General features: G+C 37.7%; 6 protein-coding genes across 8 annotated transcripts; 3 read left to right on the top strand and 3 right to left on the bottom strand.

Annotated features, from left to right (window-relative positions):
* Positions 1-284: 284 nt before the first annotated feature.
* Positions 285-5,757, bottom strand: LOC108853998 (calcineurin B-like protein 1). Of its 3 annotated transcripts, XM_018627481.2 has the most exons (13): positions 5,518-5,757; positions 4,961-5,191; positions 4,804-4,864; positions 4,649-4,724; positions 4,463-4,556; positions 2,263-2,403; positions 1,799-1,908; positions 1,391-1,450; positions 1,179-1,287; positions 1,041-1,093; positions 699-779; positions 480-592; positions 285-365 (listed from the first exon to the last, which is right to left on the bottom strand). In XM_018627481.2, the coding sequence occupies exons 6-13, from the start codon at positions 2,339-2,341 to the stop codon at positions 302-304; spliced, it is 669 nt and encodes a 222-aa protein (XP_018482983.1). In that variant the 5' UTR covers positions 2,342-2,403; positions 4,463-4,556; positions 4,649-4,724; positions 4,804-4,864; positions 4,961-5,191; positions 5,518-5,757; the 3' UTR covers positions 285-301. The 3 variants fall into 3 exon arrangements, with proteins under 3 accessions (XP_018482983.1, XP_018482985.1, XP_018482986.1); XM_018627483.2 differs by lacking the exons at positions 4,463-4,556; positions 4,649-4,724; positions 4,804-4,864; positions 4,961-5,191; positions 5,518-5,757 and adding an exon at positions 2,767-3,089; XM_018627484.2 differs by lacking the exons at positions 4,463-4,556; positions 4,649-4,724; positions 4,804-4,864; positions 4,961-5,191; positions 5,518-5,757 and adding an exon at positions 2,767-3,080 and having other exon boundaries at positions 1,799-1,881.
* Positions 5,758-7,526: 1,769 nt separating this feature from the next.
* On the bottom strand, positions 7,527-8,554 carry LOC108853997 (light-harvesting complex-like protein 3 isotype 1, chloroplastic). The gene is made up of 3 exons (XM_018627480.2): positions 8,199-8,554; positions 7,963-8,100; positions 7,527-7,880 (listed from the first exon to the last, which is right to left on the bottom strand). The coding sequence occupies exons 1-3, from the start codon at positions 8,536-8,538 to the stop codon at positions 7,633-7,635; spliced, it is 726 nt and encodes a 241-aa protein (XP_018482982.1). The 5' UTR covers positions 8,539-8,554; the 3' UTR covers positions 7,527-7,632.
* A 1,212-nt stretch (positions 8,555-9,766) lies between these two features.
* LOC108850142 (bax inhibitor 1-like) lies at positions 9,767-11,120 on the top strand. The gene is made up of 5 exons (XM_018623720.1): positions 9,767-9,838; positions 10,146-10,293; positions 10,378-10,468; positions 10,559-10,751; positions 10,852-11,120. Exons 1-5 carry the CDS (start codon positions 9,767-9,769, stop codon positions 11,044-11,046), a joined length of 699 nt encoding a protein of 232 aa, XP_018479222.1. The 3' UTR covers positions 11,047-11,120.
* Positions 11,121-17,756: 6,636 nt separating this feature from the next.
* LOC108850143 (putative glycerol-3-phosphate transporter 4) lies at positions 17,757-19,878 on the top strand. Its single transcript, XM_018623721.2, has 3 exons — positions 17,757-18,804; positions 19,004-19,522; positions 19,614-19,878. Exons 1-3 carry the CDS (start codon positions 17,757-17,759, stop codon positions 19,649-19,651), a joined length of 1,605 nt encoding a protein of 534 aa, XP_018479223.1. The 3' UTR covers positions 19,652-19,878.
* Positions 19,879-21,478: 1,600 nt separating this feature from the next.
* LOC108834819 (ras-related protein RABD2b) lies at positions 21,479-23,164 on the top strand. Its single transcript, XM_018608143.2, has 8 exons — positions 21,479-21,635; positions 21,864-21,936; positions 22,016-22,063; positions 22,139-22,186; positions 22,276-22,347; positions 22,426-22,581; positions 22,686-22,789; positions 22,872-23,164. Exons 1-8 carry the CDS (start codon positions 21,622-21,624, stop codon positions 22,963-22,965), a joined length of 609 nt encoding a protein of 202 aa, XP_018463645.1. The 5' UTR covers positions 21,479-21,621; the 3' UTR covers positions 22,966-23,164.
* Positions 23,165-24,614: 1,450 nt separating this feature from the next.
* On the bottom strand, positions 24,615-26,725 carry LOC108834817 (RGG repeats nuclear RNA binding protein B). The gene is made up of 7 exons (XM_018608141.2): positions 26,328-26,725; positions 25,795-26,080; positions 25,637-25,702; positions 25,447-25,558; positions 25,204-25,362; positions 25,070-25,120; positions 24,615-24,990 (listed from the first exon to the last, which is right to left on the bottom strand). Exons 1-7 carry the CDS (start codon positions 26,473-26,475, stop codon positions 24,742-24,744), a joined length of 1,071 nt encoding a protein of 356 aa, XP_018463643.1. The 5' UTR covers positions 26,476-26,725; the 3' UTR covers positions 24,615-24,741.
* Positions 26,726-26,746: the final 21 nt, after the last annotated feature.

Below are 26,746 nucleotides of genomic sequence, written 5' to 3' on the forward strand. Positions count from 1 at the left end.
TAACAATTTTTTTTTTATTGTGTATGCGTAATCTTTACAAACTATGGTGTGTGCTTATGTACAAACTCAGAAACATTTTTCTATGTATACATGACGTAGAGAATTGATGATTTTACACTCTTTTAGAGCTAAAAACCAAGGATTTCAAAAATGTTCTGAGAAGAAAATAGGAACCCAGAATATGAAAATACAATTTAAAGGAAAAAATGGGATCTACTACTGTGTTTGCAAACAGTTGTGAACTACTTGGTCTTGTTCTTTCTTGTGTGGTCCAACCTTTCGTAAAACGGTTTTTGTTTCTTCAAGTGGCAATCTCATCCACCTCCGAGTTAAAGACAAAGCTTGGAAACGTTGTCGTTATATCCCTGCGTAAGATTTATGCATACGTTAAGAAAAACTTATCTGCCATTTCGTTTTCTCAACTTTTCGAGTATAGTTTTCGAGTTCTGGTTCCCATGAAAGCCAGTTTTGTAAAATACCTGAGATATGGGAGTGTCATGATCTTAAGTAGTGATGGGTTCTTGTTCACGAAATCGCTCCACTCTAGTTTATCAATCTTTCCATCCTGATTCACGTCTGCATCTTCAAATGTCTGAAAATAAAAGAAAGATAAGATAACGAAATTTAAAACTTGACCTCAAATGTATAATAATTCTAGAAAGACAAAAAAAAACTTTAAAATTCAATAGACCACCGACCTTATCTAGTATTATCTCTATGGTTTCATCAGCCAATTTCATTTCAGATTCACACAGAAGGGCGATCAACATTTGCTTAACCTGCAAATAAATATCACACAATAATTATGTTTCCTGCAAGGATATTACTAAGTGATGCATAATCAAAAAACATTGTTCCAACTTGGCAACGATCTTTCATTATCAGTATTCATAGCCTTGAACGTTGTATAAACCAAAACAACAAGAGGGCTCTGGAACACTAAAGTAACTCTGTTTCAAGTTTGGATATTAATTAATATTAACACGTTGAAACAGAGGCAGGACTACAAAAAAAAAAGAATACATAATGCATATTGTTACCTCTTGTCGTTCAATGAAACCCGTACAGTCCATGTCATAAAGCCTAAACGTAACTGAGAGCAAAAAAGTGTAAACAACAATCAGTAAAACTCTCACACAATAGATATGAAGAAACAACTCTCTTTACGTTGAACTTACAATCGATTTTGTCTTCTAAAGAAGCATTGGGATGGAAAACATTGAGTGATCTGACAAAGTCTCCGAAATCAATCACTCCTTTTCGTTTTACATCAAACATATCAAATATCTGCAAGGAATAATGATTACTTAGTTTAACAAGAGTTCTTGGTTCAGATCACTCTTGAAGAATAATAGATTCTATTGAAGTGTCAGGAAGTTAAACTATATACCCTGTTAGCAAATAGATTCTCCTTCTTGGGGTTCTTGAACAAGGCAAGTTGAAACTCTTCCTGCACACACGTGAATGAAGTATTATAAAACATACAAAGATAAAGATAAGTGGGGGCCATGAAAGCCAAAAGCAATCTAATAGTATATAATAAGGAAATTCAAGTCAAACATGAAGGGCTAGGATTCATTGAATTAGTGGTGCAATATTGAACAAGACAGATAGTAGTAGCATGGAGGAATCATTATTGTTTGCTCTAATAAATTTGTGAAAGTCAACAAAGTGGAGAACTACAAATTAGATGAAAAAGCGTAAAGAGGAAAAAAGAAAACTACAGTGGGGTCATGAAAAGATCAAAATGGGGGACGAGGAAACATTAATTTATCAAAATCTTTATGTAGGTATGTACCTTGTTTATCAAACCATCATCAACAACGGAACTGCTTATGCTCTTGAACAGCTCAAACAATGCTTCAACCTCACTCACACTAACTGGAAAAAGAGACAAAACAAGCCACACTGCAAGATCAAACAAAAAGTTCCAGGAACCAAACAAAAAAAAAAAGATTAATCCACTTTGACATAAAGGAGGGAGTCAGAAACCACTTTTGAGGACTCTTGCATAAAAACATACTAAATTGAAAGCGGTAGTGAACATGAATAAAGATTATGTGATGGTAACAACTGATAAGAAACATGTAGAAACTAAGTAAAAATATGAATAAAGGACACCTAAAAACCGATGATTTAAACAAGAAGATATGAGGGGAGAAGAAGGACAAGAGATATAATCTAGCTGATGAATCCTCTCATAGAAAGAAACAAATGAACATGCAAAAGGAATGATATGTAGAGACTAAGAAGTAAACATACAGGCAGTCTCGGAGGAAAGCTTGACAGGGTCTTCGTGTCCACGGGATTCTCTTGCTACCTTTGAGTGGAAGCAGCCCATTTACAGAGATGCCAACAGACAGGAAGGATTCTGAGGATGCTAAACCTTGATTGCTACTGTTACTGCACCATAAACATACAAACATCTTTTTTAGAATCTTCACATATCCAATAGAAACAGAGCATGATAGTTTGATATTAAAACACAGAACAAATACAATCTTTTGTCCCAAAAAAAATAAAAAGAACAAATACAATCTTTTTAAAAATATAATATGACAATCAATGTAATGTATAAATAACAACAATGAAATATGATGATTGTCTATAATCTCAACAGCTTCGTCAAATTTTCGAAACACAAAGTTGTTCGAATCCAAAAACACGATTCGAAAAAAGCAGAAAGTCGAGAACCAAACAAGGTAATGTAGGCACGTCGAGAATTCAAAATCAAAATTGTAAATACTCATAAGCGAAAACACTCACCACAAGAACAACCTATGAGAACGGCTCGCCGGAGAGATCCAGAGAGAGAGAGAGAGAAACAGCAAAATAGAGAGAGAGAGGGGGGGCAGATGATCTGTGTAGGGATTGGTGAAGAGTTGATGGAAAGATGAATGATCGGACGGTTGAAATCAATTTACTACAGAAGGAAGCTGTGGGCTTTTATGTTTGTTTTGTTTGTGTAAGGAAGAAATTGAGAATCATGAAGCGGGCGGTTTCGGATTTTATATTAATAAGATGGGTTTCGGCACGTGTGAAGGGTCGTAAGCGCGTGCGAGACGAGTCAGTTTTGGAAGTTAATACATCTTCCTTATTTTCAGTTACCCACACCTAATTGATTTCTGTTACTTTTCCTTCTGTCCATTTTCCCCTTCTGTTATTTTCCTTTTACTATTACGTAAGCATATACGATGATTATGTTCTGGAAATTGTTAGTAATAAACTAATACTGAAAACAATATTTGTGGGGGTGTATATAAAATCCAGAGAGGAAAACACATTCATTGCCGTTAGGCAAGAAATTCAAAAGTTGGATTTTATCTAATATCTATATCCTTCACATCCGAAAAATTCAAAGATGCGTCCATTTAAATAAAAAAGTCAAATTAGTACATCACGAGGAATATTCTGAATATACCTATTACCAAACTCTGTATACTACTAAATATTTTTAAGATATTTATAAACTTATTCCCATAAATAATTCGACTACTGCTATATTTTCCAAAAAACGAATGAGATGGGGAGAATTTTAGGATTGGAAATAAATGTGGAAACCGACAATTCTATTATTGGGGAAACTTATCTTTTCTTCAAACCGATCGTAATGGAATGTGCTCTTTCTCTTTCTCTCTCTCTTTCTCTTTTTGCTTTTCATTTTTTCCTTTCCATATGTTATTGTTTTTTTAAGAACAAAATCCACATTTTCTCTTTAAACTAGTTCAAATATTTCAACCTAACCCGAAAAAAATTAATTCTGATTCCAAATTATAATTTTTACATATTTTATTTTAATTTTTTTTGATAAAACCCGATATTTGGAACACAAAAAAAAGCTGATATTGCTTATATTTTCTTTTGAAGATATCAAAGTTAAATTTTATGTTTGACGTTTCAACACAAACCATATAAAACACATCAGTGATAATCCACCATATGATATTTACAGGATTCCATCGTCACTCTTGACTCTTCGTAACTGTGAAGCTAACAAGCTCTAACTGTAATGATCTGTTAAGATAGTTGGATAACTTTACCTTAGGTTTATTAACCAATGAAGTTAAATCACTATAACGTTTCGAATCGATTTAATAATAAAGCCTGTTTATGATTTAAATAATTTCGCGGACCAGTCGGTGTGAAATCGCTACATCGGTCTGCAACGTGGCATACAAAGTTTGACATATTTAGGACCCTAAGAACTTTACCGCTTTGACATATTTAGGACCCCATATATCTGTACCAAGAACTTTTGCTAAAAACCTTTGCAATAATCATGCTCTAAGACCATCTCCAATGGTGTTACCCACCATTGGAGTTCTTAACAATATAAAACTAATTTTTTTTGTTTTTCTTTACTTTTTAAATAGTGAAGGATTGTAGTTTATATTTTGTGTCCAATGGTATTACTTATTATAGAATCCTTAACAACAGATTTTGCAATGAAGCATACACACACCTGTAATGAATTTGAGCATTCCATCATATTCTCATTTGCATTTGGAAGATTCTCTGTATTGGTTTCTTTTATCGTTGGGTCAACAAACTCCAGACTGCAAGATAAAACCAAACATAATGAACACTTTGCAAGGACGTATGATTTTGATTATCTAAGGGTTTCAGATTTTTGACACAAGAGAAGTACCCAAGATGATCATAGAGAAGCTTCAACCAAGGCTCTGCCTTCAGGTACTCCCCCACAATTGAAACAGCATCCACCACTTTACATATCAAAGACGATATCAGTGAAGTGCCACATAATCTCCCAGGAACCAAGAACCAAATAAGATGTTACTTAACTGTGGCAGCTCTCCAACGAGTTCCATAGTCTTAGGGAACCCATTTTTCACCTTGATGAAACCTGCAAGCAGCTAATAGACATCAAAGAAGGAAAAAAAAAACATATTATAGAACCTATACAAAAACAAGATGTTGCATTTGGGCATATAAGAATGACCATCGCGCTTCATCTGGTCAAACAACTTGATGCAACTGTCAAGCTTCCCGTTCTTGACCAGACAGCTGCAGAGCAATCAGACCGATCCAAAGCCAGGTATTTTGACAACGGGAACACTGCAGTGCTCAACGCAGTTGGCTATCTCCTCTTGCTTCCTGCTTCGTTCTGAGGTCCATAGAGGAGAAACTCAGAAAGGCTCAAGTCAGTCACTCTACTCTCATTAACAACACCCTGAACACAATAAATACAAAAATGATCGTGGAAAATGATCGTGGAAAATGACTGGAAAATCATCTTTTGTCACCTACAAAAACAGAAACAACCACACACAAAGCTCTTGGATTCACTTTTCATGGCCATCTCTCTTTCTTGAATCTTCTTGTTCATATGTTCATATCTATTCTAAGAAACTATAGATAGCATCCATCCCCAGGAGAAACCAAAAAAAATAAAGATTCAAAAATCAGAATCTTCTTCCACACAAATCTAACCCTTATCAAAAAAAACAAAACCCTGAAAGATTAACCTAATCTAACAGAGGTGGAGAAGAAACCAACCTGAACGTCGAACTCAATGAAATCGATCGGAAACTTGGCTGCGGAATTGAAAGAGAGGATAGAGTTTTCTTTATAACCCTCTGGTTCTCCGATCAGAAGATTGCAACACATTCATACCATTTCCTCTGTGTCCGATCACAGAAAACCCATTCATACCAAAGTCCCTAAGATCTCCTTCCTCTTCGTCTTTTTCGTCTTGCTCTCGATTTTTTTTTTTCGTGATAAAGAGAGTGAATTTTTTTTCACACGCAAAACAACCGGACCACTCACGCCTTGCCACGTCGTTAAGGATTTGATCCTTAAATCCTTTCCCGACGGACCAATCCTTAGCTCTATTACGAAAATTAATCATATTTAATTAAAACTACCCTAAAAATTAGCGCTAAGGATTCATCATCATCCCCCATTGTGGGTGCTCTAATCACGGTCTGACCACGTGATTAATTGTCGTCCAAAAGAATCAATAGAATATCGTATATCTTAATCTGTTTGATTATGGTTAATACCTTTGATTGAACCCTGCTTTTCCAAAGGTCTACAAACTTGGCTATCATGTGATTAATTTATAGTTTTATTATTCTTTATATTAAAGAAACGCAAATTTATAATTCGAACATCTATTCACGTCATATGCCTAGTTGCATTTTTTGAATTGTTTAGGAAGTATATTAGTTCCCAAAGCTGGCTTTTCATGGAGTATATATTTGATGTTTTCAATTATACATAAAGTATCTCTTTCAATTATATGTAGATACAAAAATAAAATAAAAGAATAAATCATCAGAAATAGATCAACTAAAAGATTATAGGTGACCAAAAATAAAATTGCGCAGAACTGTTTTGATTTTACTAAATTATGCGAAGCTGAAATTGATACGTAATGTGTTTTAATTTTCAAAGTATAAAAGATTTACTTATAAAATAATACTTTAACAACATAAGGGTTACTCTTGAAATCCAATAAATTACTTTAATTGTTGGCTTGACTTGACTCTCTGGCATGGTCTCCAGACGTGTGGGGAACGCGTCTGTAAAAAGTTGATGATTATTTTTTAGGGAATTTGAATCTTTTTACAAAACTAGACAACTTTTTTGGCGGCATGGAGCGATCGTCATGGGAGAAAACGGTAAGACTCTTACCGAACTCGTCAAGGGTAAAAGACCAAACAGACGAGTAAAAGACCAAACATACTTACAGAGAACATAGTGGGATATAGAATTAGGAAAGATGGAAATACATTTTTCACATGGTTGGATTTTCATTTACTCTCCACTGGAGACAAATCACAAGTTGCCGATTTTATATACTGTATGAAAGATTATTTATAGCTTTTGGGGGAGTGCTATGAATATGTGTTCTTCTCAAGTCTTAAATTTGGACGGTATACTAAGAACTTAAGAAGTATTGATTGCAGAGCAACACGAAGCCATAACTACTTGTTCTTTTTCTGGTAATGATCAATTGCGTTGCTAAAGAATTAACAATGTTTATGTATACACTACAGGCGAGGCCAGTAGCTTTGTGAGCAGACTTTTCCTTTGTGTTACTTCATTGTGTTTTTAGATAGACACTTGGGTAGTTGGGTACAAGTGACAAACCATTATCTTCCATGAAAATATAACATGGACAGTTTCCAGCTCAAATAGCTAACAGTCTCGTTGAGAAAAAAAAGATTCATTTGTACTAATAGAAAAAGTTACCTTGGAGAGACTACTTACAAGAGTTTCTCTCTCACTCTCTGTTCTGCAGCCTGGCTGCCGAGAAATGGGTTCCAATCGTTGAAGCCCGGGTGAACAGTTTGAAACTTCTGTTGAGAAAAAAAAAAATGAGAATGCTTCTCAATCTTGGGACTAAACTAACAGCTAAAAGTGTTTTATTGGACAAATATAAGCACATGGGACTAAATGGATCTTGTTGGTCAGTTTTCGTAATGTTGTTGTAAGATTTTGGTTCTAAGTTGCGAGAAGGAAGGCATAATACATGTGGATATAAAACCATATACTGAGAAGACACCTTAAACTCTCTTCATATTATAAAGTCTTATCTCTTTGTGCCTAATTACATCATCATATAACAAAAAAAAGAGAAGAAGCAAGACTCTCTGTTTCCGCTTTTCACTTCTTTGATGAGTCCTCCTCACCATCTTTCCAAGCTGCTTGCCATTGTTTATCATATAACATCGTCTCATCAAACAACTTCTTCAACTTATCAACATCCTCATTCTTGCGGATGAAGAGAACTCCAGCCACAGCCACGAACAAGAGCGTTTTACAGAAGAAGTTCCCCGTTTGATCGACAAGTCCTACTCCAGTAAGACTATCAACAAAGTAAGCCATGAAGAACCCTACCATCGCAGCACGACCTACAACATGATGTAACATCTTAGTTATAGCTATGTGTTTGATCTTTTAAAGATTTGAGACAGAGAGGAAGTGAAAAAAAACCGTTAAGGAGCTCAGCTTCGGGTAAGTGGTATCTCTTCATCCAAGCCCACCATGGGATTACCGACGTATCGAAGACCACAGGCTCGTCGTTACTCGTGCTCTCTGGATTCTCTTCCAGCCATTTTCTTCTCTTGGCCTCTTTTACCAAAAAAAAAAAACAGAAGTACAAAAAAAAAAGAGTTACGTAAACTCAAGTGATGGAACAAAACTTATAAGTTGGAGAGGTTTCTTCTAACCAGAAACGATGACGTCATCCCAGTCTGTTTTCCCATCTTTCTCGAACTGTTTAAGATCCCATGTTCCGTTAACCCACCTCGCATCCTCGAAGTTGGTAAAAGTCTCCGTCGTCTTCATCTCTTCTTCACCTTCCACGGCGGAGGAGACTTCTTCTTTCTTGACAACTGGTGTTGATGTATGAGGTTCTTTAACGTCCACGGAGATGGTGGCAGGAGAGGTTATCCCAGTGTCGGAGGAGGAGTTAGCTCGAGTGACGGAGAGGAGAGAGAATCGGTTCGCGGAGAGGAGAGGGGACGAGTTCTTTGGGATGAAGATTGGCGGGGAGAACAATAACGCCATTGTTAGTGGTTTCTTAGTAGCTCAAGCTCACTCAACAAGTGGTTCTAAATAAAGCCGTCGGAGAGCTAACATGTCTGTCGTTTCTTTCTGTTAAATAGAAACTACGTAACGTTTTTGCTTGCGTTTCACACAGTTCGAAAAGAACAAAAAAGAAAGAAACTGATAGCGATGGTTATTCATGGGCTCGTATTAAAAGCCCATCCCATATATGATAGATTGCTGAAAAGAGGAATGGTAGACTTTCTCTTCCTTCTCTCTAGATGAGAGAGAGAGATTTGTCGCGGTGGTTCTTTTCTCTTGGGTTCGCGGTGCACGGTGGTTTCCGACACGGTGTAGCCGTCTTTGTCTCCGGCGACGTACCTGTATTTCGGTGGTCGTCCGGCTTTAGTTTTCTGCCGTCGCACTTTTTTCATGGTGGACGGTCGGTTTAGGGTTCCGACATCGTGCCTTTCCACTTAAGGTGAACGGTCGGATTTTTGACCCCTGCATCGTACGGATTCTTAGGTACGGCGGATTTGGTGGATTTCTCGGTGTTCCAATGGTGGCTCGGTGATGATTTGGCTTCGCTTCTCCTTTGATTTCGTTGGGGAAAGAAGCGATAGGGGTGAAGTGGGGAACTTCGGTGGCTCGGATGGAGATTTCGGGTGTGGCCGTTGAAGATCTCTGTTACTTCGAGGCCAGGCGAAGAGGAGGAATTGAGTGGGCCGGTTTCTTGTTCCGGCGGTGTTTCGGTCTCCCGGTGAAGCGTTGAGGGCTTTCTCCGGTGGTGGTGAAGCCTTGGCGGTGACGACGCGGTGGTGTTGTGACGTGTGCTCCTTCCTTCTGAAGTCTTCACACGTGTCCAGGGGTGGTCTTTGTTGACGCGTGTCTCTTTACGCGGGTTGCGTGACGCGTTCTCGACCGCAAGGTTTTTTTTTCTTTTGGGCTTCTGTTGGGTTCGGGTTTTCGACCAAAGTGTGGACCTTCTAGTTTTTTGTTGCTTGCCCATGTTTGGGCTTTTTGTAAGTTGGATGGGTTTCCTAGCCTTTTTATAATATCAATGGATGGAAAAAAAAAAAAAAAGCCCATCCCCGTCAGCATGGAGAAAGTTCCACGTGGATAATAGTCCAAAAGTAATTATCGAGGGGTATTATTGTCAAACTACTCTCACTTGCCCGTATAAATAAGAGAGCATTTTTGAAATTTATGATTTGTTGTGAACATAATCAAGAAGAAAGAAGAAGAAGCAATGCAAGAAGCCTTCTCTTCCAACGATTATCTCCGTGAATTATCTCCACCTATGCAGTTTCTTCTTAAGAGGGTATACGTTCTTCGAATCCCATTGATTCTCTTCGTTTCGATTTTAAAGAATCCAATGCAATATACTTGTTCTTGATCGTTAATTTCTATTGATGGTTCTATTCGCGTGGTGGTGCAAAGAAAGCTGAGCGCAGAGTTTTTCTCATTGTTCTTGATTATATGTTTTCGTTCGTGAAACTTTGCAGTGTTCTTGGTCGTTTCTTTCTATTGATGATTCGCACTGTTGAGAGAAACACAGTTGGATTGTGTTCTGCTCGTTGTTCTTGATTCTATATTCCGATGTTCGTTTAATTTGTGAAATTTCGTAGGTCTATGTCACCTTATTATGCGCTCTACTTGCGTTTGCCTTTGGATCTTACCTCCATATGCTCTGGAATGTTGGTGGAATCGTCACTAGTTTAGGATTCTTTGGAGGAGTGCACTTGTTGCGTTTTACTACTCCAAATGAACAATCATGTAGGTTTCATTGTTCGTCAACTACACTTGTTGTTTTAAAAATGATGCGTTCCTATAATCCTAATGTACTGATTTATGATGCAGCAAAGCGTCTCTCCCTTCTGTTTCTCTCTGCACTTTTAAAGGGTGCTTCCATTGGTCCCATGATCGAATTGGCCATTGAAGTTGATGCAAGGTACTATTTATTGTCTGACAATATTCTCTGAAATAAAATTAAGAATTAACTCCACTGGAGCTGATTACGTTTGCATGTTTTGTTTACCAGCTTCGTGGTCACTGCATGTGTGGCAACAGCGGTTCCATTTGCTTGTTTTGCGACTGCATCAATGTTGACAAGGCGCAGAGAGTACCTTTACCTTGGAGGTGTGCTTTCTTCTCTAGTTTCCATCCTCTGGTGGCTGCAGTTTTCCTCTTCAATAACCCATGGCTCTGCATCTGTCTTCATTTTCAATCTTGAGGTGAATGAACTCTGTCCTCAGTACCCATCAAAGGGGATACAGAATTGATAAGAAAAATACTTACTTGTTATACTGTATGTATCAACAGTTATATAGGCAGCTATACTTTGCACTCTTCATCTTTGTGGGTTGCATAGTGGTGGACACACATATGATAATTGAGAAATCACACGGTGGTGACATGGACTATGTGGGACATTCTCTTACCTTTTTCACTAAACTCATTGAAGTGCTTGTTTTCAGCTTCTTCATTGTAAGTTCTTCTTTTCTTGAATCCTTTGTGGACTTCACTTAATGTCTCTCTATCTATAACACAACACATTATTCTCCCCCTTTTTGTGTGCAGGTGATTAAATTAGCATTCACGGAAGAGAAGAAGAAGAAGAAAAGAAGAGAAGAAGAAACTGAAACCACAGATTAAGTACATAGCGCATATATATACTGTTTCTCTTTCATTAGTTTCTCTGATATGGTACATACTTTTAAACTTCAGATTGTAAATGACTTTTGTATAGTTTCCTTTTACTATCTAGTTGTAAAAATTTAACAAAAAATGGACAAGTTAAGAGATGTGAGAACAAGTGTGATTAGCATGTTTCAGGAGCTGTTATGTTTGATCTTTTTGGTTTTCCCACTTCAAATTCTCATCGCTTTTTGCTTAGTATTCCTCCCATTATTTTGGATACACACTCTTTCAATATAACAGTAACACTACCAAATTTTTTATTTTATTTTAATGGAATGAATAGAGATATGGTTGGCATTTCATTTTCTGGTTACGCTAGTTTTAAATTTGGTAAAGACTTCTTCTACCCATGCACCTTGATGCTTACCATTTGAAAAAATGTTATTTGCCTTGCTGTGAGTTTTGTTTGGCTTAACTTAATCTGTCTGCATGTATAGTTTATGTGAGTAATGCTGTGAGTATTGTTTGGCTTTACCAACCCCGAGGGGACAAAGGTTTAAACGGTTAACCCTCATGGTGCTTGCCATTGGCAAAGAAAGGATGTTTTAAGCTGTTCCTCTCTTTCTCTTGATTGAGAGATTGATGAGAGCTACTCTTTCTTAGAAAAAAGTTAGGTTTCTGCTTTAGAAATTGGAACTTGCAGTCATGACCGTTTATTATTTGAGTCTTGGGCTTCTCTTTGGTGGTTAAGTTTATAACGTGGGGTATAATCTGTACATATTATAAGGGTAGTTTTATCTATACATATTAACAATGGTTCCTCTTCTCCTTCATGTTAGGATAAGCTTGAAATAAGATAATGATCAAGTTATACTAATCCCACCGAGATATGGTCTACAAAGTGGATTAGGATTTATCTAGATTTATTAAATAAGATTAGGAGTTATCTAATATTTATATATAAGTAGGTGCAAAGATGTTGCATTACTTACGGGATTTTAGAGATTGATTTTGTTCTTGAGTTTTGAGTTAGTTTCTCAAGATTAATAAAGAGAGTTATTCTTTGTTGTGGTTCTTAATCGATCTTTGAAGTTCTATATTTGGTATCAGAGCAAGAGGTTCAAGAAGAAGAGAAAGTTCATACAAGATGGGTGATGAGAAGAAAGACGACGTCATGACCAAACCTAAGGAGATCGGACCATCCTCTATCAAGTGCCCTATGCTTGATGCTGCTAATTACACAGTATGGGCGATACGCATGAAGGTTGCGCTCAAGGCAAACAAGGTGTGGGGTGTTGTAGAAGAAGCGACCAAAGATGAAGATAAGAACAATATGGCAATTGCCTTGTTGTTCCAATCTATACCTGAAGCGTTAATCTTACAACTTAGAGATCATGATACTGCAAAATCTGTGTGGGATGCCATAAAGGCAAGGCACGTTGGAGCTGAAAGAGTGAAGGAAGCAAGGCTACAAACCTTGATGGCTGAGTTTGACAGGATGAGGATGAAAGAGTCAGACATGATTGATGGTTTTGTGGGAAAGCTCTCGGAAATTTCATCAAAGTGTAATGCACTTGGAGAAACCATTGATGAGCCCAAGCTTGTAAAGAAGTTTCTTAATGGCTTACCACGGAGAAAGTACATCCACATCACTGCAGCACTTGAGCAAGTACTTGATCTCAATACTACTGGTTTTGAGGATATAGTTGGGAGGCTGAAAGCCTATGAAGAAAGAATCGGTGATGAAGAAGAAGTAGAGGAACAAGATGATCAACGAAAGCTCATGTATGCGAACACAGACTCACGATAACCCTATCAAGAGGGCTATGGAGGAAACAGAGGAAGAGGCAGAGGACAAGGTGGTCGATCATATTGGAGAGGAAGAGGTCGTGGCAGAAACGGTGGTTCTTGGTACAGACCAGAGCGAGATGAATCCAAAATAACTTGTTATCGGTGTGACAAGTTAGGGCATTACGCCTCAGATTGTCCGGATAGATTGCTTAAGCTGCAAGAAATAATGGAGAAAAAGGAAGATGACACACAAGAGGCTGACAACTTGATGCTACACGAGGTGGTATATCTTAACGAGCAGAAGGTGAAACCGAGTTTACTTGAGACTAATGTGAACTCGACCTACTTGTGGTATCTAGACAATGGAGCTAGCAACCATATGAGTGGAAATAGATCATTCTTCTTTGATCTTGATGAGACGATTAATGGAATGGTGAAGTTTGGGGATGACTCGCGTGTGGAAATAAAAGGGAAAGGCTCAGTACGGTTCTTGCTGAAGAATGGTGATAAGAAGGTTCTCAACAACGTATACTTCATTCTTGATTTGAAGTCCAATATCATAAGTCTGGGGCAGGCCACAGAAGTTGGGTGTGAAGTTCGTATGAAAGATGATTATCTAACTCTGTATGACCGCAATGGAAACGTGATCACTAAGACAAAGAGGGCTAGAAATCGTTTATACAAGGTGATTATCGAAGTTGATATGATTAAGTGCTTACAGATGATTGCGTCAAGTGAGACAGATAAGTGGCACTCACGGTTGGGACATGTTAATATCGAGACTATGAAGTTGATGGCAAACAAAGAGCTAGTAGTTGGATTACCAAAGATAGCATTGAGTAAAGAAACTTGCAAGTCATGTCTACGAGGAAAACAGACACGACAGAGCTTCCCTCAAGCAAGCATGTTTAGAGCAACTCTACCTCTTGAGTTGATACACGGCGATCTATGCGGACCAATCACGCCCCCTACACCTGCGCAGAAGAGATATGTGTTCGTAATCATAGATGACTATTCACGCTACATGTGGGCCATTCTCTTGAAAGAAAAGAAGGAAACGTTTGATAAGTTTAAGATGTTCAAGGCACAAATGGAACAGGAAACAAGAGCAACTATTCAAACATTCCGAACTGACAGAGGAGGGGAGTTCACATCAAATGAATTCCAGAAGTTTTGCGAGAAAAACGGCATCAAGAGACACCTTACTGCACCGTATACACCGCAGCAAAACGGTGTGGTTGAGAGACGCAATAGAACGCTTATGGAGATGACTAGAAGCATTCTAAAGCATATGGATGTGCCAAACTACCTCTGGGGAGAAGCAGTGAGACACTCTACTTATCTAATTAATAGAGTAGCTACGAGGTCATTGGCAACTCCACAGACGCCGTATGAAGTTCTTCGAGGAAGAAAACCGAATCTCTCGCATCTTCGTGTCTTTGGCTGCATAGGTTACGCAAGGACAGAGACGGTTGGGAGAAAGAAACTTGATGACAGAAGTAAGATGCTGGTTCATCTTGGCACAGAACCAGGATCGAAAGCTTACCGTCTCCTAGATCCTACTAGCCGAAAGATAACTGTCAGTAGAGATGTCGTATTTGATGAAGGAAAGAAGTGGAACTGGAATGGGAAACAAGACAGTAACACTGGGATGTTCAGACTAAGCTTTGAGAAGCTTGGCGATCAAATTATGTCTGAAACAGAGGAAGAAGATGATCAAGAAGATGGAGTAACTCGAGTTATGAGTGAACAAGGAGATAATATAAATACAGAGGAGGAAAACAGAGAAGTGAGTGAAACAGAGGACGAAGATGATGAGCAGGAGACTCTAAGACGATCAACACGTGATCGTAGGAAACCTGAGTATCTTAATGACTATGTATGTCTTGCTGAGTTGGAAGGAGAGCGACTGTTGATTATGATCAACGAGGAACCTTGGGACTTCAATGAAGCCAAAGATCATAAAGAATGGGTAGAAGCTTGTGAGGACGAAATTGAATCTATAGTCAAAAACAAAACATGGGATTTGGTTGAGTTGCCGCATGGAGCTAAAGCCATTGGACTCAAATGGGTTTTTAAGGTTAAGAGGAATCCAGACGGGAGCATAAGCAAGTACAAAGCGAGGTTGGTAGCCAAGGGATATGTACAGAAACATGGGATCGATTACGACGAGGTGTTTGCGCCTGTTGCACGCATCGAGACCATACGATTTATCATAGCTCTTGCTGCCTCAAACCACTGGGAAGTACACCATCTTGATGTTAAGACTGCCTTTCTTCACGGTGAGCTCAAAGAGGAAGTATATGTGCGACAACCAGAGGGGTTTGAGGTTAAAGGAAGTGAAAGTAAAGTGTACAAGCTTAACAAAGCACTTTATGGACTCAAGCAGGCTCCAAGGGCGTGGAACTTCAAGTTGAATAAGATACTTCGAGGCCTTAACTTTGTTCGTTGTTCGAAGGAGCCGTCTCTGTATCAGAGAAAGGAGAACGAGCAGCTTTTGATAGTGGCGGTTTATGTTGATGATTTATTGGTCACAGGTTCAAACTTGGGGTTGATATGTGAGTTTAAGCAAGAGATGGCTACAAAGTTCGAGATGAGCGACCTTGGAAGGTTATCCTACTATCTAGGTATCGAAGTATCTCAGCACAGTGATGGGATAACTTTGTCTCAGGGAAGATATGCGCTTAAGATTCTGGAAGAAGCTGGTATGAGTGACTGTAATCTGTGCCATATACCGATGGAGCCAAACTTGAAGCTTTCAAAGGGACCAAACGAGAAACAAGTCAGTGAGAGGGAGTATAGGAGAAGCATTGGATGCTTACGCTATCTTCTTCACACGCGTCCAGACCTGTCTTTTGTTGTAGGGATGCTCAGTCGATATATGCAGGAGCCGAGGAAATCTCACAATGCGTTGCTCAAACAAGTTCTGCGTTACTTGCGTGGAACGGTAACATACGGTCTTACATATGAACGAGCAAATGGCATGAAGCTGATCGGTTACAGTGACAGCAGTCACAACTCGGATGCAGACGATGGGAGAAGCACCACTTGTCACATTTTTTATCTTGAGAAGTGTCCTATTACCTGGTGTTCACAGAAGCAAGAAACGGTAGCACTTTCGTCGTGTGAGGCTGAATTTATGGCAGCAACAGAGGCGGCAAAACAAGCCATTTGGCTTCAGGAGTTACTAGCTGAGATTACTGGATGCAGCTGCGAGAAGGTCACCATTCGGATAGATAACAAATCGGCTATAGCACTCACCAAGAATCCAGTATTTCATGGGCGTAGTAAGCACATACATCGGAGGTTCCATTTTATTCGAGAATGTGTAGAGAATGAACAGGTAGATGTGGAGCATGTTCCTGGGATTGAGCAAAAGGCTGACATACTCACAAAGTCACTTGGAAAGCTGAAGTACAAAGAGATGAGGAGATACATTGGAGTTCGAGATGTGAGAGAAAGAGATTTCAAGCTTAAGGGGGACAATGTTGGGATAAGCTTGAAATAAGATAATGATCAAGTTATACTAATCCCACCGAGATATGGTCTACAAAGTGGATTAGGATTTATCTAGATTTATTAAATAAGATTAGGAGTTATCTAATACTTATATATAAGTAGGTGCAAAGATGTTGCATTACTTACGGGATTTTAGAGATTGATTTTGTTCTTGAGTTTTGAGTTAGTTTCTCAAGATTAATAAAGAGAGTTATTCTTTGTTGTGGTTCTTAATCGATCTTTGAAGTTCTAGACTTCAGTAACATTTTAAACTTGAAAATTCCAGAGTTTCTCCTTTTGTGGGGTTTCGCTTCTTGGTATTTGAAGTTTCTGCTTCTTCTTTCCTTTTTGTATAGGATGAGAAGATACCGTATCATGTAAACCACCCCAAATGCAGAAAATGAAGTACCGTATTTAGATTGTTGAGGTTTAATGGATAAATACACCTAGAGCTGTCCAGGTACATGCTTCCTTAACCAAAAAAAAATTATATATCTACTGTCAAACAAAACATGGATACAAATACTGTTCGTAGTTATTATATGATTCCAATTGCCGAAGACCGAGAGATATCTGTCACATTTTTAAAAAATGGAGATAATAAAATAAATAACCAAACATGATGAATATATATACAATTCCAACGGTTTATCTAGACAAATCATTGATTCACTAGATAGAATTAGGATAATCTATATGATAATACGAAGTTGTGTACCACCTCCACAAAATCAAAATCGAGATTCGAATCAGTATATGACAAAGTCCAATTAAAAGGAATAAAACATGAACACGACCTAATAAGCTCTAAAGAGGTCATGACTCATATGTCATTAATTATCAAACAAGGACCAGTTCTACATATATTTAACAGCTTTTGCTTTCTCAGAAGAATGTGCATGCCGTGAGTTACAGGCTTTAACAAAAAAAAAGGAATATTTTTTTCTTTTTTTTTGAGAAAGGGCTTAAAAAGGAATATTTCTAACAAGAACAGAGCTCACTTTGTCACTTGAAAGTGGACAAAAAAAAATAGATGACGTCGGTCAGGGCGCTGTCGCTTCATACAAACCAAAGTGGTCAACGTGTTCTGCCTTTTGGCTCTTCCGTAACGAATTGGATTACGTGGCATATGACGTCGTCTTCTCTCTTTCTCTACCTCCCGCCAATATCTCTCTCACCTTTAATCTTTCTCTACCAGTCCAATTAAAATTCGTGATTCTGATTTCTCAAACACACAAACATGGGTTTAAGTATTTGATTATTTTTTCACGATTATTTTCATTATTTGGAGATATTTTTTTTTTTTGAAGATGGCTATAGGTTCAAAGAGGAAGACACCACCAGGGGTTCTGCTCCTGAGGAGAATCAGAGGAAGAAACTGGAGCCCAAAGACGTTTCGCTACGTGATTCTACTAATCACTTTCATCGCGTACGCTTGTTATCACGCCTCTCGAAAACCCAGCAGCATAGTCAAAAGCGTTTTACACCCAGAGCCAAACACCAACCCACCTCAAGCTCATGTCCATATCAACGAGCATCCTTGGCCATTGGGAAACGTGTTCGTCAAGGAAGAAGCGGATGCAAACCGTGATGATGATGATCAGTCCAAAGGATGGGAACCGTTTAACGGGAAAGGTGGCACGTCGAGGCTAGGAGAGATCGACGTGGCGTTTCTCGCTTGTTACTCGCTGGGAATGTACGTCGCTGGACATCTGGGCGATACTTTGGATCTCAGGCTGTTTCTGACTTGGGGAATGATCGGGAGCGGGTTCTTCGTCGGTCTGTTCGGGATGGGTTATTTCTGGAACGTACACGCGTTTTGGTTCTTTCTGGCGATGCAGATGGCGGCGGGGCTGTTTCAGGCGACGGGGTGGCCTTCTGTCGTGGCTGTTGTTGGAAACTGGTTCGGGAAGAGGAAGAGAGGGCTTATAATGGGGATTTGGAACGCTCATACTTCCGTTGGGAACATTTGTGGCTCCTTGATAGCTGCTGGTGTTCTTCAATACGGTTGGGGTTGGTCTTTTATAGCTCCTGGTTTTGTCATGTCTTTGGGAGGAGTTCTTGTTTACTTGTTCTTGGCTGCTTATCCTGAGGATGTTGGGTTTCCGGGTATCAATTCTAATTCCGGTAAGTTCATTAAGAGAGACAGAGACGTCGAAGATCAAGAAGAAGAAGAAGAAGAGGAAGGAAGTGTAGAAGAAGGAGATGGTGAATTTAGGTATGAGAATAAAAGAAGTGTTGGCCTTTTGCAAGCTTGTATGATTCCTGGTGTTATACCATTTGCGTTGTGTCTCTTCTTCTCCAAGCTGGTGGCTTACACGTTCTTGTACTGGTTACCGTTTTATCTCAGCCAAACAAGTAAGTTTTTTTTGATAGTGAGATCAGATCAGAGAGCTTAGAGCATGATTAACCCCGATCTTTTAGCTTTGACATTTTTTTTTAAATCTAAAAAAATTAAAAACCGTCTCTTAACCGAAACTAAGAACTTCAGACCGGGGTTAATCATGGTTTTAGTATTTGGGATAAAGTTCTTACATGCTTTTTTTTTAATTTGTAGCTATTGGTGGAGAGTATATGTCTGTGAAAACAGCGGGAAACCTCTCCACGCTATTCGATGTTGGAGGCATCGTAGGTGGGATTCTTGCTGGCTACATTTCGGATAAATTTAAAGCAAGAGCTACGACCGCAGCAACGTTCATGTACGCGGCGATTCCAGCGATGCTCGTGTACCATTCCTATGGAGGTGTCTCTCAGACGGTCAACGTCGTTCTCATGATGGTTGCCGGTTTGTTTGTGAATGGACCTTATGCACTCATCACAACCGCGGTCTCGGCGGATCTCGGAACGCACAAGTCTTTGCAAGGGGATTCGAGGGCGCTTGCGACCGTGACTGCGATCATTGATGGGACGGGATCTGCTGGTGCGGCTTTGGGACCTCTTCTGACAGGGTTTCTTTCGACTTTGGGCTGGGAAGCTGTGTTCTATATGTTGGTCGTTGGGGCTCTTTGTGCTGGGTTGCTTTTGACCCGTCTTGTTATTGCTGAAATTAGAGAGAAACTTGGATATGTTGATGAAGGTAATAATGCACCAATTTTTTGTTTTGCTAATCAGAATGAATTTTGCAGAAACGTTAATTAATCTGAGTTTTATTTTTGTTTGTTTTGTAGTTGCTGCATCTGAACCACTCTTAAACGATAGAATATGATGGAGAGGAGAATGGCTGTGGGAACAGGAGCCATGGTTTGCAGTTTTGTTTTGTTATTTAATAAGGGTTTGGAGAGGAACTTACAAGTTTATTGTATTTTGTGTGAATGTCTCAGTATATTGTGATATTCTTTGAGATCTTCTATGATTATCTTTTGAAGCTTTTCCTTCAGTCAAACGTCATGAGAAGAAAGAAGTTGAACGACAGCTTTTTGAGACTAAAGCATATATGGAGAGAATAATTTTGTGACAGAATCGGTACCTGTATTGTGTCCTATTGTTTCAGAATCGGGTCGTCTAAAAAATGTTGATCACTATCTCAGTTTGAGTACCAAATATTCTTGAGGAACTACTGCTCTTGTAAAATACTGTTGTGTCCACACGTTTCTTGTGACCGTGCAGAGATTGAGACACCCGATCTTCTAACTCAGTTTGTATTGATGTGTTCTCGCTAGTTCTTCCCAGTTTTGTCATCAAACTGGATGCAACTAACTTAAAAGATTGATGCTCCTTCAACTAACTTGTTGTATGTGACTATGTGAGTGAACAAACTGATTATTAAGAACACTTGTTGAAAGATTGGAACTTTTGTTTTGTAACATTGAAAGATTGGAACTTATATCATTATAAATCAGTGGGGTTAGTCTAGTGGTACTTGAGAGAGGTTCGGTTTCAATACGGTCCCGGGTTCCATTTCCACTGGCTACACGGATATGGACCCATTGCTTTCGACTCATTTGAATGCCTAGGAGATGGTCTATCCGTGGGCTATTCCACCCGGAAATTACGTATGTGTCATCACTAATCTGGATTTAACTTTTTTTTTCAGTCAAAAAAAACTTATATCATTATAATCTAGCTGACAAAAAATATTATTATAATCTTACAACAAAAAATAACAATATCTATATTAAATTTCATATTCACCAATAAATATCAATGTATAATTATTTTAAAATATCAAAAGAGTCTTGTTTTTCTTTTTGAACAAAGTTTTAATATAGTTTGAGACTCCCCAGCTCTTTGACAGATTCACTTTGTAACAGTTTTGTCATCTTGAACTCCTGTCTCTCATTCTAGTTCTAGCCACTTCTTGTTCAATCATAGTGGTTGATGGTAATGAGGAACACAATGTATAATTGGGGTTTTCAATCTAAATATTGATCCGGTATAATTTATTTCTAAATATCTCAGTTTATAAAAGTTAGTTACCATATTAAAATCATATCAAATTTAATTTGGCTTGGTTTATATATATTATCGGGTTTTTTGTTTAATCAGCTATAATATTTAAAACTAACTATATTTATCTTTTATAGTATCTTATTTTATATGATTAAAAATCAGATTTAATAAAATATAAAGATACTTTCAGTATTAAATTTTAAAACACAAATATTTTCTGTTTTAATTAAATTTTAATAAAAATAATTATTTTAAAAAAATATTATAGTTTTTAAAAGACAAAAAATAAGATTAAACAAACATCCAATTATTCAAATTAATGTATTAACTATCAAGATGGCATCAGTAAAATAAACTATATATATATATATATGTTATCAATTCTATTAGGTAGTATTAATATATTTTACTTTATTAGTTTATGTTTTTTGATCGTTTTAATATTATATATATTGACATCAGTTTCTTAAAAAATATCATTAATTCAGTTTATATAAACTAGTAAGGAATCTAAATTATATTTTCTGTTTTGGTTCATTCGGATTTTAATTGGTTAACACTCATAATCATATTAGTTTAACTTGTTATAGAGTTTTGTTTCCCGTTTATTTTTCCGACAATTCAGGCTTAGTTGGTTTCGAAAGATGGACACGTCAGCAATCAAAAAGAAGGACGTATTTAAACACGACGTCGACACATAGCCATCGTTTACGTCTCTGAATCGCGCTATCACCGACGAAAGATCGGCGGAATCTCCTCTTTGTTGTTACCGGTAGTTCGATCCCCATGAATCCTGAATAGTAAGAACCTTCCTCATCATATCCTCGAGCGTCTCTGTAGTAGTTTAGCTTCTATTGAAGAATGACCAGTTTTGGCTTTGTTATTATTCTGTTTGATCGATATCGTGGATCGTAATAGATCTATTAAATTTGGTTGAGAGATCTCTTGAATTCACACACACAGATGGTTTTCGATTTAAAAACAATAGTTGATGATTCTCCCCTTCTTACATACTTGTGTGTTTGCAGTGACTATCTGTTCAAGCTTTTGCTAATTGGTGATTCTGGTGTTGGCAAATCATGCTTGCTTCTAAGGTTTGCTGTAAGTTTCTTCTCTCTCTTTCTCTGTACTTATAACTCAGTGCTCTTTTGAATTGGTGTCTTTATTATGTTTTCAACAGGATGATTCCTATCTTGATAGCTACATCAGCACCATTGGTGTTGACTTTGTAAGCCTCTTCTTCCACTTATCAAATTGGTTATTGGTATAAACTGTAATCTAATTTTGTAATGATCTTTCGTAGAAAATCCGCACTGTCGAACAAGATGGAAAGACCATCAAACTCCAGATTGTAAGTTTGTCTTGAGTGGTTTCAGATCACTCGGATTGAAATTTGTACGCTCACTCTGTTTATTTATTATTATCACCAATTTTATGCAGTGGGACACGGCAGGTCAAGAGCGTTTCAGAACGATCACCAGCAGTTACTACAGAGGAGCTCATGGGATCATTGTATGCTCACATTTCTAACTCCATATTATCTTACATCCCCATCAATAGAATTCTCTGAATTGTTTTTTTTTTTGTAAGGTGACTTACGATGTAACAGACCAAGAGAGCTTCAACAATGTCAAGCAATGGCTTAACGAAATCGACCGCTACGCCAGTGAGAATGTGAACAAGCTACTGGTTGGCAACAAAAACGATCTCACTTCACAGAAAGTTGTTTCCACTGAAACTGCCAAGGTAAATAATATGCTTCACAAGTTCGTTCGTGACAGTAGTTAAGGTCTTTTTTAGCATTCTTGTCTTTTGATGATTTACTGTAATGTTTTGTTCTGCCAACACAGGCTTTTGCAGATGAACTTGGGATCCCGTTCTTGGAGACAAGTGCCAAGAATGCTACCAATGTCGAAGAAGCTTTCATGGCCATGACTGCTGCAATCAAGACAAGGTAAATTTATTATTCACCCATCAACTGAGCTCATAGATTTGGTCACACTTGTAGAGTAGACTAAGTCCGGATTGTTTTGCAGAATGGCGAGTAATCCTTCAGGAGGATCCAAGCCAGCAACCGTCCAGATCCGAGGACAACCTGTAAACCAGCAATCAGGCTGCTGCTCTTCTTAATTCTCTTTTGAAAAACACATATTATCTAATCCGAATGTGAACATTGTCTCTCTTCTTCATTTTATGTTCTTTGTTTTTTTTTTCAATCACTATGTCCAAAAGCTTCTCAATTCTTTGTAATGTACTTGGAACACAATAAACTTAGTTGCTAAGTGGTGTTTTTCGATCTATCTTATTAAAACAGAAACATTTTCTTGGATCTAACTATTGTTTTGTAAAATTTTAAATTAAATATACTCCTTTCTTATAAAGTTATACCCACATAATCCATTATTAGACCCTACTTTATATTTCGATTGGTTTTAGAAATAACTGGTCCAATGTTATGACTTTATAACTCCTTTCTTATCGTGTACTATAACTTCGTAACATTTATAAATGCTATACATGTTATGCAATCTTTTTTTTTTGGTAAGATCATATTAGTATGGATTGATAGATTGTAACATAAAGGTATTTATTTGTTATCATACGCTCATATTTACAAGTTGATATCTATCATATACAAATTAGTTCGTATTTGTAGAGAAATTTGAAAGATTGCTTTGTAGTTGTCATGATGAACTAATCTTTAGAATTTTAGATATCATATGCATTTTGATCAAAAAAAAATATCATATGCGTTTATAGACTGAAACTTTAGTTATTTCATATTTTATCACCTTTATATCATATATAACTTCAAAATTTTATCAAACAAAGAAAAATATCAAAATTTTGTCACACCCATATGAGGTCGTCTTTTACATGTTTCTAATATAGTCATATCTAAAGGATTAATTCAAATAAAATTTATTAACGTATAAAAACAAATGAAATATTCTAAAACCAAGTTAATAAGAGATTATATTGCTAATCTATCTTATTACAAAAAACATGTACAAGTAAAAAAGAACATGTACAAGTAATAGGTAACATTGATATCAATAATCAAAAAATATTATACCATGATGAAAAGGATCTATACTAAAAGATTAGTTCATGATCACTTTTAAATAAAATCACACGATAATACAAATTCAGTTATAAGAAATTTTACTATATTTATAAATACTCGGAGATACTTCTTTCGTTGGTATCTTTAATAATTTATAAACTTAAGTTATTAAAAAAAATCTAAACGACAAAATTACTTTTGTCTCACTTAACATTCAAGTCTAAACAGAAACAAAACTAAAGAAAAATGTTTCCGAGAATATTTAGACAAAACTAAGATATTATTTTCTTTTTTTGAAAAAAATAATAATCTTAGATTGATATGATTAACTGTAATAATGGATATACACCAACTAATGAGTAAAACTCGACTGCAACAATAAATATTCTCTTCAAGTACCGAGTTATAGTAATAAAAAAATTAATAGAAATATCAGTTTCTTTAATTCTAACCCCCGTTTACCACAGCCTATTGTATCAAAAAGCTTACACAAGATTATGACCCAAAAAAACAAATTTACACTAACTAATTCATTTCTTTATATATCAATTGCAGTTACGTTTGAATGAATAAAACCCGCCCGATCGGACGGATTAGAATCTAGTGATGTTTAAAGCTAAAACATTAAGAAAGAAACAATGGTCGAAGAATGGATTTTTTTCTTTCTGCCTTGTTTAACTTAATATTAAAAACTCCCAAAATTGGGTTCGTAGAACAAAACGAAGGGTATAACAATAACAATCGAATCAGAAGAACAAAATCCAAACCAGATGAGAGAGATTACAAAAACCAAAAGAGTGCAGACACAGATGCTCAAGGACCAATAAAGAAGAGAGCCATTACTTTCCCAGAGTAGGGAACTGTGCGGCGTCTTCAATTTTTGGTGCAGGAGCGACCCTTTTAGGTGGTGCAGCAGCAGCTCTCTGGTTTTCTCCTCCATCGGCTCCTCCTCCTCTTGGTCCACGACCTCTTCCTTCAGCTCCTTCTCTTGGTCCACGACCTCCACGTCCTTCCCTTCCACCACGGTATCCCCCTCCTCTGTACCTCTCTCCATTCGCAGGTTTCAGAAACTCATTTATGCTCAACGACTACAATAATCAACATAAGCATGAGTGAGATTTTGAACAAAAAAAATGCTTTAATCCTTGGGAGTAAAAACTAGCGAACCTTCTTGGTCTTCTCCTCTTTCTCAACAGGGCGCTTGTCCTTCTCTGTTCCCTAATATAACAACACCATTTCAAGTTTCAATAAGCACACACTCTATTATAATACTACAAGATAATAAAATACTAAAAACTCACCAGTTTGATGAAGACCTCGTCGTTGTTGCTCTTTTTGTTTGAGAGCTGTTGCATGGTCTCAAACGCTTTGGTGTCAACCTTCCTCTCCTCAATCTTTGTTGCCTGCAGAGCTTTCCTCTTCTCCTCCAAAACCTTCTCATACTCTTCCAGAGTCATCTCCTACAAAAAAACACCAAAATCACCATTAGGTAACAACACTTCACAATGATGAGAAATAAGCTCAAAAAGGTTGATTTATATTACCTTGTCCTCAGGCTCTTTCTCTTCAACAGGTGTCTCTTTGTTTGCATCAGTTGCTTCACCACCTTCCTTCTCACTCTTCTCCACCACTACTTCTGCGGATTCTTCAGTCACTCTAGTGATTGCAACAATAAGAGTTTATTTTCAAGAACCACAGAAAACACAATAATGATTTATCTAAAAAAAAACTTACGGAGGAATCTCATCCTCATTGGTTCCCCAGTTACCACGGCCAGCTCCATCACGTTTAAACCCATTTCTACTCAACAACAAGTGTCAACAAATCACAAACCAAAATTATTATTACAAGGGTGTACCAATTTAAAGAAGCTTTTGCTTTGCTTTGCTTACCCGTGACCTGTTCCACTCTGGCGGTCGAAGTTCCTACGCGGGCGCTCAAAGTCACCCGACTCTCCACTGTTGAAGCCCCCACGGCGACCACCACCACCACGACCACGGTATCCACCAACAGAAGACCCACCACGTCTCGCTCCATCTCCTTCTTCAGAGCGTCTGTAGCCTCCAGCATATCCGTTTTCGTTAGCAGGCCCATCATTGTTCCTGGGCTCCCTGTTGAATCCACCACTCCTACCACGGCCACCGCGTACTCCGCCAGGTCCGTTCTTCCCCTCCCTCACTAATCAAATTTATAAAAAAAAAAAAAAAGTAACATCTCATAAATTCAAGTGTAATAATTTCAATAAATATAATTAAGGAACTCATTGATATCCCGAATCTGTAACTAACGACCAATTAAAGTCAAAACTCTTTTTATCTATTACACTTGTTTCATTTCTTCAGGACAAGGTAAGTTTGACTTTATAAACTCAATCAAGCAGAACCAATCAAAACTTGAGAAATAGAAACAAAGAGAAAAGACTCACCAGCTTGAGAAGGAGGAAGCGGCTTAGTCGGCAGCTTCCCAGGCTGAACCGGAGCAGGTTTCTCAACCTTCAACGGCTTAGCCGCGACGAGCTTGTGGAGATCCTCTGTGTCATCGTCCAAGAGATCGAAAGGGTTAACTGTCGCCATTGATGAATCGAGAAACCAACTAGTCCCGAGATTATTGTTTTTTGAGGAATTTGTTTTTTTTTTTCCTTTTTTGAGGATGAAGAAACCCTTAGTGACTATACGTATTCATGAAGAAAGAATAAAAATCAGAATCGAGAAGATATGATTCGGACAGCGTTGTTTCGACGCCCAACAAAGTAAGTGTGTGTGTGTGTGTGTGTGTGTGAGAGAGAGAGAAGAAGAAGGAAGCTGCGATAAGAGTAACAAAACCCTAGCCTATGATACTTTCCTC

Source organism: Raphanus sativus, chromosome 4, assembly GCF_000801105.2.
Source record: "Raphanus sativus cultivar WK10039 chromosome 4, ASM80110v3, whole genome shotgun sequence".
Classification (NCBI taxonomy): Eukaryota; Viridiplantae; Streptophyta; class Magnoliopsida; order Brassicales; family Brassicaceae; genus Raphanus; species Raphanus sativus.